Raw genomic sequence first — 10,229 nt, 5'->3', positions numbered from 1 at the left:
GTTGAGAACCCATGGTCTAGTGCATGTTTATGTAGAAAAACATTTAGGAAAGTGCCCTGTTTCCTTTGGTGTACAACCCTAATTCTGAAAAAGTTGGGACAGTATGAAAAATGCTAATAAAAACAAAAAGGAGTGATTTGTAAATTATATTCACTCTTTGCTATATTGAAAGCACTACAACTACACATTATATGATGTTTTTCCTTGTGAATTTAATGATATATTATTTTTTTTTAATGTACAGTCATTTCAAATCAGATGATTGGAACACTCTCCAATAAAGTTGGGACAGTCGAGTGTTTACCACTGTGAAACATAACTATTTCTTCTAATAACACTTATTAAGCATTTAGGCACTGAAGACACAAGTTTGTTAAGTCTAGAAAGTGGAATTTCCCCCCATTCATCCATTATGCAGGTCTTTAGCTGCACAATTGTAGAAGCTGCACTTCGTTGCCATATTGTGCACTTCATAATGTGACACATATTTTCAATTGGAGACAGGTCAGAACTGCAGGCAGGCCAATCTAGCACCCATACTCTCTGCTTACACAGCCATGCACTTGAAATCCAGGCAGTATGTGGTTTGAAGTGGTCCTGCTGGAAAATGCAGGGATGTCCGTGGAAAATGTTGCTCCAAAATTTGTACATATCTGTCTGCATTCATGGTGTTCTCACAGATGTGCGAGTTACTCATGCCATGGGCACTGACACACCTGTACATACACAGGCTTTTGGACCTGACACTGATAACAGCTTGGATGGTCCTTTTCCTCTTTGGCCCGGAGAACACAACGGCTTTGTTTTTCAAAAACGATTTGAAATGTGGACTCGTCAGACCAAAAAACACAGTTCCACTGTTCTACTTTCCATCTAAGATGGGACCAAGCCCAGAAAAGTCGGCAGCGCTTCTGGACAGTGTTGATGTAGGGCTTCTGCTTTACATAGTAAAGTCTTAACTTGCATTTATGGATGCAGCAGCAAGTGGTGTTGACTAACAAAGGTTTACTAAAGTTATCCCAAGCCCATGTTCATTATATCCATTACAGATGAATGCCGTTTTTTAAGACAGTGATGTCTGAGAGATCAGAGATCACGTGCATTCAGAAGTGGTTTTCGTCTTGCCCTTTACGCACCGAGATTTGACCAGATTGTTTGAATCTTTTAACTATATTGTGCACTGTAGAGGGTGAAATGTCCAAAATCCTTCCAATTTGTCTTTGGGGAACATTGTTATCAAAGTGCTGGATTATTTGCTGAAGCATCTGTTGGCAAATTCACAAGTCTCGAATGATCTGTGCTCTTGAAGGACTAGGCTGTTTTTGGAGGCTCCCTGTATACTATGACACGATTGCCTCACCTGTTTCACATCACCTTGTTATTTCAACTCATCAAATTTTTATTAGTCTTAAATTGTCCCTGTCTCAAATTTTTTGGAGTGTGTTGCAATCATCTGATTTGAAATGACTGTACATTTTCAAAAAACAATGAAATTCACAAGGAAAAACATAATATAATGTGTAGTTGTAGCGCTTTCAATACAGCAAAGGGTGAATATAATTTACAAATCACTTCTATTTGTTTTTATTAGCATTATTCATACTGTCCCAACTTTTTCGGAATTGGGTTTGAAGATTAATCTCCCATAACAGGTGAGGCCCATCACTCTCCTCTTCACCTGTGCCAGTGGCTGGACCAAGGGTGTGATGTTGTTAATGTGGGCACTGATGTCTGAGGCAGTCTTTTGCTGACAGACTGGTCCTTGTGATGTCACAAAATCCACAACTTCCAAACGAGCTGTTTTTGCAGCTTGGTTTAAATAAATGTCTTTTTCTATTAAGGAGGAAGTTTTCAGTTCTGAAACTTACAGAATGTTTATTTTTATTTTTATAGTAGAATGACCTCTTATATGTCAATGTCATGTTTCATGTGTTTTTGTTCATGTTTTGTGTTTCATGTCATGTGATTTTCTGTTTCCCTCCATGTTCATGTGTCTTGTTTTCATTGGTTAATTGTTTGAGTTACTCATTATCAGTCTTGTCTTTTCATTGGTTTTAGTTTATTAGTCTTGTTATCTTGTTTATAGTTCTGTCTGTTCATTGGTTGACTTGTTACCCTTGTCCATGTATTTATACCCTCATGTTTGCCAAGGTCCTTTGTCAGGTATTGTTAATGTATCGTTGGTTGGTTGTCAAGTCAAGTCAAGTCAAGTCAAGTCAAGTCAAGTCAAGTCCATGTTTATGTTTCTGTTCATGGTTTTTGGATTTCACATTTATGAATAAACTGCACTTGGGTCCTTCACATCATCATCGTCTTCATCTGCCTGTCATTGCCAGCCGACGTTACAGTCAAAAGATAAAGGAAAATTTTATTCCTCATGTCATGACCCCTTTAATGTTTGTGTCATTGTAATAGGCCTACTTAACTGATCAGCCACACATTCCACTTTTTTTTTTTCAGTGGATTATTTGCTCTTACATTAATGGAATTAAAGTACAGATAGGACATAATATATCTGTCCATTCAGGTCAGTGAATAAGCAGCCAAATATTTTCGGGAAGCAAAAGGTGTAACTTTAATCCATGAAAAACAAACTGTTTGTTTTACTGTAAAAATGTATGTGATGATAAACCTTACCGTCTAAATGGAAATGCTTTAGCTATGAAGATAAAGGTTCAGATTAAACATCATATAAGGGCCATATTACCCAATATAAGAAAAAAAACAATCATAGAAAATACTGTAGTCATATAGAATTTTATTTAACTAATGTTGACATAAAATATAAAACTATTTGCTTTTGGTTTTGAATGCAATATTAAAGGTTATATCTAATATTAATTTAAAACATGTATACAAGTTCTGTATTGGTAGGGTTTTTATATAAGATTTATAATCAGGTCAGTGGAGAGTGAATAAAATCTAGTATGTTGGAAATATTTTAACCAGTTGGTGGTGCCAATGTACCGATAGTGTTTAGGAACCAATGGGTTGATGAAGTCAGTTTCTTTTTTTATCTTGAATTCATTTCTGATTGTCATATAGGCCAAATGCAGGCCATATACTTTACTTCAAATATTAACTATTAAAAATATCTAAAATAATTTTACCCATAACACAGTAAACAAATACTTTAGAGGTACAACCTAACTGGTCAGTGAGAGGAATGGAGGCTTTGATGCCCGAGAGTGTTAACCTAAGGTTAACTTGGAAGGTTAAAGGACAAGCTTATAACTTTGAGCCTTTAAGCATAATAATCCAGCCAAAAGCATTCACACACATGCTGTAAACTCTATTGCTATCTTATGTTAATAAAAGCACAACTTGTGCATTAAGACCTAACATAATTAATGGCAGTTAATAGATATGAAAATATGCATTTAAATCATGACTGTCACCAATTTAGGCTACAGTGACAATGGCACGTTTTGATCAAATTTTTATCAGAGGTTTGTTAATCAAATATTTCCTTCAGATTCATTATATAATTCCTACTTGCACTGTTTTGAAGCTCCAAACCACTGCCAAAGGGCTTCAGTTAAAAACATCTGAGTCATTAATTAGGCCAAGAGGCGTCCATCTCAGATGTATACAGCGTCATAGGAAAATATTGCTTGCACATGCAAGATTTCAAGACAGCTGCCTCTAAAAATAAGGTCACTCAAATACTAGACCTCATGAAGACCATCAAGAAAGTGACATTGTAAATTTGTAAATAAACAATGCTATAAAGCTGCACAGTCTGTAATATATTCAATTATGATAATCATTATAGGATACAACAGGAGACATTGTGAAAATGTGTATAGTACATTGTGTGTATAGTACAGTGTACAAGGTTCATGCAAAAAAATAAATAAATATACATATATATATCTCATTTCACAGATGCAGATGCAGATGTGCAAGAGGCAAAAATATTATATTTTCAAGACATGCTGCAGTGCATTAGTAGCACACCTGTGTATGTTCTGCATGTTACAACATGTTTAAATTGTTTCAGAAAATGTCTATAATGCAAACTAGTATAATATTCTTGAAATTGCATATTTAATCATTGAATGAATTGCAGTATTGCTAAATTTGTACCTCTATTTATTATTTATAGTAGCCCATTCAGGGAAGCCCATTAGGGTCTATTTTGCAGTTTAATGGAAAAATACTCACATACACCCAAAACTTAGTAAATCTTTTGTAATAATATGGTAGTAAACCTTTTGTAATACTATGGTAGATCTTCTCTTGCAGTTTCTTGGCCCACATGAAAAGATCACGCTACATTTAAACCAGACATGCTCTCGTAATCACACTAGCTAAGCAAAGATATTAATAAAGTAATCAGTTTGTTTACCCCATGATATGAAATCAAGACCTATATCCAGACTCTTCATAAAGACAGCACACGGCAATAAAGCTCAGTTGAGAAGGAGGACTTCTTAAGATCAGAATTATCCTTACAAACTTACACCGCCCTGCGGCCTCCCCTGCAGACTCCTATTGATATCCTTTAGAAAGGTAGGTCAACTTCTTAAGCATTAGGATTAGAACTGTTAGGAGCTAGTTGTGTGGAGTTTAATTTGAAATTTACCATCAAATGCATTGTTTCTGAATCAAGAAGTAAACCTTGTAGAAATATTTTCAAGTATTATTCACTGACTAATCAGTGCTACATTTGTTTGTGTGTTATCAAATCTCTAAAGTATGTCTTGTTGGTATTTTGACTGAGCACTTTACCATTCCAGGTGCAAAATGGCAGCTGCCAGAGTGACAATGGCTGCCTCAAGGACAACAAATGATGACCTAGATGACTACAGTGCTTACGCACACATGTCTCAAGAACAGCTGTTGCAGTTAGCTATTGAACGAAGTCTAGCTGATACCAATATGACTCCATGGCAGAATGGGCAATTCTATACCCACACACAGCCAACTGCCCCCTTAGCTACACGACAGCCACCATGCAACCCTAACCGAACAAACCCGCCTGTTGCTGCCTCTGCCAACCCTCCCAGGTGATTTGTTTTTTGCTGGTGTAATGCAGCACTACCACATGCTTCAAGTAAACAAATAATTAGACAAATAAACCACTATTATTACTGAGTCTGAATGTAACTTTATTAAATGTTTTACTTTTAGTGAGAAATGTGTAAAAATCAACAGAGATAGCATAAACCATATTATCAGTGAAGACAATGGCAAGGTGATTGCCTGGACAGGGCACAATGGACACCTACGGGTCACAGTGAAACCTATGAAGTGAGTGACTGGAAAGATCTCATATACTGTATATATTTCCAAGGGGGAAACATTTTCGTAGCTTTATTTGTAGCCAAGACTTTAAGGTACGTAGTTATTTAGAAATTGTCTATCTAAAATAAACTTACCCTGAGAAATATTCACTGGAGTAAAACTCATCCACAAGACTTTTAAGACTCACTTTCATGTTCGTTCTTTCAGTGATTTAGACCCTTTTCTCTCAGCCATTTTGAGAGGGGATGCAGAGGCTTTAAGAAACATGATTCATTCCAAATCTAAAATACTTGATGAACCCAATAAAGATGGCTGGATACCACTTCATGAGTCTGCATACTATGGTCATGTTGAGTGCCTTAAGATTTTGCTCAAAGGTGAGAAATGAATCAGTTCTGAATTATGTCCAGGCAAGATTCAAAAATCACATTGACAAGAATCATATCCAACATAGTTGTTCAGTATTGCATCTTTCCCACAGCCAGTCCAGATACAATCAACAAACGAACACATAATAATCAGACGCCACTTCTTCTGGCTGTGAGTTGCAAAAACTTTTCTTGTGTCGAACACCTTTTAGAGGAAGGCGCTAATCCCAATATTGCAAATCACCAGAGGGAGACACCGCTGCACAAAGGTAAGTATTTTGTGTTTTGAGAAGTCCAACTGTAGCCTACAACTGAATGGAAAGAGGCCTGAAGCATCACTTTGCTGATTTTTATAGCATGCGAGAAAGCAAGTGAAGAGATAGTGGGTCTTCTTTTGAGGTTTGGAGCTTCACCATCCACAGCATGTGCTCAAGGTGGGACTCCACTACATGAAGCAGTGAGAAACAAAAACATAGAGATTTGTAAGATGTTGCTACAAGCAGGGGCAAAGCTTTCGGTCAGAAATGTTTATGGCATTGACCCTCTGTTTGTGGCTGCTCAGTGTGGCGCTGCTGAGGTGCTTAACTTCCTAATTGTAAAAGGTAAGTATCATTATGATGTTAAGACAAGAAAATAATTTCTAGCGATTACTAAACATCTTGTGATTAAGCATTAACTCAGTTCCTTCTTTAGGAGGAAATATCAATACCCAGGCAAATGATGATGCCTCCGCCTTGTTTGAGGCTTCTAAGAATGGTCATGTTGAAGCTGTTGAGATACTCCTGTCAAGAAAAGCAGATCTTAACAAACCCAACAAGACTGGATTACTTCCCATTCATGTTGCTGCAAAGAATGGTCATGACAGGTTAGTTCTACAGTAGAACAGTTCATTTCATATTCAACTACTGGGATTATTCACCCAAAAATAAAACTTCTGTCATCAGTTACTCGCCCACATGTCAGTCCAAACCTGTGTTCTTTCCACCATGGAACACCAAAGGAAACATTTAGCAGAATGTTCACGCTGCTCTCCTGAATACAATAAAAGTGGATGGGGACCAGGTTTGGACAAGCTCCAAAATATACAATAAAAGCTTCATAAAAGTCATCCATATGACTATACTATATTACAATATTACAAGTTTTCTGAAGACATATGATTGCTTTGTGTGAGAAACAGATTTAAATTTAAATAATTATTTACTGAAAATCTTGCTTGACAGCCATGGTCACCAATAACGTCTTTTGTATGGAAAAGATATGAACATTGCACTATGAACATCTTTTGTATTCTACGGAAGAAAGAAAGTCATATGGCTTTCGAAAGACAATAGGGTGAGTAAATGAAGACAGGATTTTCATTTTTGGGTGAACTATTCTGTTAGTAAGGTAGGCTTACTAACAGAATAGGATTTACTAAGGATTCTTCACTTACAATTCCAGGTATTGATTTGTTTTTGAGGAATTAAATACTGTATCTCTATTTCTCATCTTCCTCAGCATTGTTTCCATGCTAATCCCTATCACTAATATGGCAAAAGTAAGACGGTCTGGCATTAGTCCTATCCATCTTGCTGCAGAACGTAACAGAGATGATGTTCTAGAGACCTTGATTGAGACTGGATTTGATGTCAACGCCAGGCTGTCAGATGGTTGGTCAAAGATGTATGAAGATCGTCGCAGCACAGCTCTGTACTCGGCTGTGGTAAATAGAAACACTGAAGCAACTGCTATGCTATTAGAGGCCGGTGCCGACCCAAACCTGGACATTTTCAACCCCCTGCTAGTGGCTGTGAGGAAAGGAAGTATGGAAATTGTGACCTTGCTGGTTAAGCATGGTGCCAATGTCAATGCACTGCTTCCAACTCATTCCACCAGCTTTCCTGCGGTTTTGGTTTTCTGCATGAAGCACTTGGCAATGATTAAGTACCTAATGGACCACGGCTGTGATGCACTATCATGTTTTAGCTGTCAATACGGCAGTAACACACATCCACCCATAAAGCTAAGAGGAAATGGGAGAGAAGCAATTTATTATTTAAATGATGAACCATCAGACTACTGTGTACAGGTATATGTTTTGTTTTAAAGGATGATGGTCTCTTTAGATTTTAATGTATTATTTTCTTCTAAATTAAATTCATTTATTTTTTAACAGTTTTGTGAGATAATCTCTGCTCCCTCAGCCTGCGGCTGGGTGGGACCCATCATAGATATGTTACTTGACTATGTGGGTAATGTTAAACTTTGCTCAAGAATAACTGAACACCTGGACAGCAACACAGATTGGGCCCATATTAAAGAAAAATCAGGTAAGTATACTGTTTATATCTCTTAAAGGAGTAGTTCAACCAAAAATGAGGTCTTTTTGTCCATACAATGTAAGTCAGTAGTGCCCAAAACTTTCAAACTCAGAAAAGGACAAAAAGCCAGCATAAAAGTAATTCATACGACTCAAGTGGTTTAATTAATGTCTTCTAAAGCGAAACAATCACTTTGGGTGAGAAACAACCAAAATTAATTAATTTTTCAACAAAACTCTTCACTTCCACCCAGCTCTCCTATGCAGGTTCATGACAGAAGCTCATTCAACCACCACTTGACGCATGCGTGTTTGCATGTTCACGTGAGCACTTCCGGTTGTATGAAGCACATGTTAGTTCTCGTCTGAACATACATAGAAGAGCTGGAAGCGTTTTGGTAAAAAAGGAATGCATTTTTTCTTTGTTTCTCACCCAAAGTGATTGTATCGCTTATTAAACCACTCGAGTCGTATGAATTACTTTTATGCTGCCTTTTTGTCCTTTTCGGTGCTTGAACGTTTTGGACCCCATTGACTTGCATTGTATGGACAAAATGACCTCATACATAATTCCTTAAAAAATAGTTTGTGTTCCCCGGAGGAAGAAAAAAAGTGAAATGAGTTTAAGATGGCAAGAGGGTGAGTAAATGTTGAGAGAAATATCATTTTTGGGTGAACTATCCCTTTAAGCATTCTATTTGGTAAATGGTAATGTACCATTCTATTTGATCTCTTTATTTGCAGAATTAACAAATGACACATAAGGCAGTTTAATTAAGTTTTAAACTCAATAGAACTAAAAATGTAAAATGTTTTAAGTAACCTGAACTCTTTCTATTTCAGTTCTTCCTTGTAGATTGATGCATCTGTGCAGACTCAAGATTCGTCAACGGATGGGAGTCCACAGACAGAGACTAATCAAAACTCTTCCTCTACCAGGGAGACTAATCAAGTTTTTGAGTTATGAACAAGAAACATTTAAGGATGTCCTGTGATGAACAACATTCTTAATTATTTTCAGAGCATGTTGCTTTGAATTCTTTTTTTAGTGTAATTAACTTTAGATAATGTTTTTTAGATATCTGAAAATAGCTGTCAAAAGCAAATTATTAGTTTTATAATGTTTGTAAAGGTAGTTATTCTCCATACATCATATGGAATTTAATAATATTCAAATGTAAATATAATATGCACAACAATATTATATGTCAGCTTTTTAGAGTATGTAATTTTATCTGTACATGCATAGCAAAATCTTCATCCACACTGAGGCTTTTTATAATGTGACTACTAAGTGGATTTTTATGGTTGCAATAACACACAGAATCCAGAAACTTCATTCTTGGTCTTCAAAAATTATGCAGCAAAAATACTGAAACATTACAAATGTAATGTAATCCTTCAGAAAAGCATTAGGTAATTGAAGGAATTTTCTGCTTTAATGCTTTAAAGATGTACAGAGTACAATGAACTAAATCAGTTTTGTAAATTAGTCAACAATTATGTAACTTGTCTGCTTATACAGATAACTGTTGTACATCTTTGTGTATGGATTAGCATCGAGCTTTATCAGTATTCCTGTGAATTTCCTGTGTGGTTTTTTATTTGTTTGAGACTTTCTCTGTGGTTTTGCATCACAACAAATTTTTATTAGGTCTGTTGAAAGACAATCAGAGAGTTCTGTAGTTGCTCTCGCTGTGTGTGAGAAAGGGTGGAGTTTGAGTTGCTTAACCAAAACACAGTTGTTATGTAGCTCAAATAAGCAGCACGGTAAAGTGAACCAGCCACAGTTACAAAATTAAACCTTAAATAAGAGGTAAAATTGTTCATTGGTAACTGAATGCTGAAGGTTGTGATACGTGTATGTTTAATGGCACCACTCACCTTGCAACATTCTAATATCATACTGCTAACTCATGCAGCTAACTGTGGTTTAGATAAGCTCTATAATTATCCAGCCATAATTCAAATGCTTATGCAAGACACATGTAAATATAGACTCTACCACTTCATTGCTGTTTTGTCTTTGCTCTGAACTTTAACCAAAGATAATCATGTCCTTTAAAAAAATACATAATTAAAAAGACAAATATTTTAGCAATATTTCAAGCTGTTAAATATTTTGTCATATTTAAAAAAACAAACAAAAGAAATGACTATGAAAACTGCTGCAGCTAAGACAACAAAACAGTTAACAAAGGTCAAGTAGACTCAAAAAGTTTCTTTACAGCCCGCACATACCAAAGGTGTCTCTACAAGACTCTTCGGTGTCTCCTTTTTGACCACTGGAAGACCTAATAATGACACAG

The 10,229-nt window shown here is 36.2% G+C and overlaps 1 protein-coding gene across 1 annotated transcript; it reads left to right on the top strand.

Annotated features, from left to right (window-relative positions):
- The first annotated feature begins 4,398 nt into the window (after positions 1 to 4,398).
- On the top strand, positions 4,399 to 10,226 carry LOC127409850 (ankyrin repeat and SOCS box protein 2-like). Its single transcript, XM_051644748.1, has 10 exons — positions 4,399 to 4,515; positions 4,743 to 5,012; positions 5,137 to 5,256; positions 5,458 to 5,627; positions 5,732 to 5,887; positions 5,975 to 6,220; positions 6,312 to 6,483; positions 7,119 to 7,689; positions 7,777 to 7,930; positions 8,764 to 10,226. Exons 2-10 carry the CDS (start codon positions 4,750 to 4,752, stop codon positions 8,913 to 8,915), a joined length of 2,004 nt encoding a protein of 667 aa, XP_051500708.1. The 5' UTR covers positions 4,399 to 4,515; positions 4,743 to 4,749; the 3' UTR covers positions 8,916 to 10,226.
- Positions 10,227 to 10,229: the final 3 nt, after the last annotated feature.

Source organism: Myxocyprinus asiaticus, chromosome 19, assembly GCF_019703515.2.
Source record: "Myxocyprinus asiaticus isolate MX2 ecotype Aquarium Trade chromosome 19, UBuf_Myxa_2, whole genome shotgun sequence".
NCBI classification, from domain to species: domain Eukaryota; kingdom Metazoa; phylum Chordata; class Actinopteri; order Cypriniformes; family Catostomidae; genus Myxocyprinus; species Myxocyprinus asiaticus.
The sequence above is the reverse complement of the archived record's forward strand: the minus strand, read 5'-3'. Positions and strand labels throughout refer to the sequence as shown.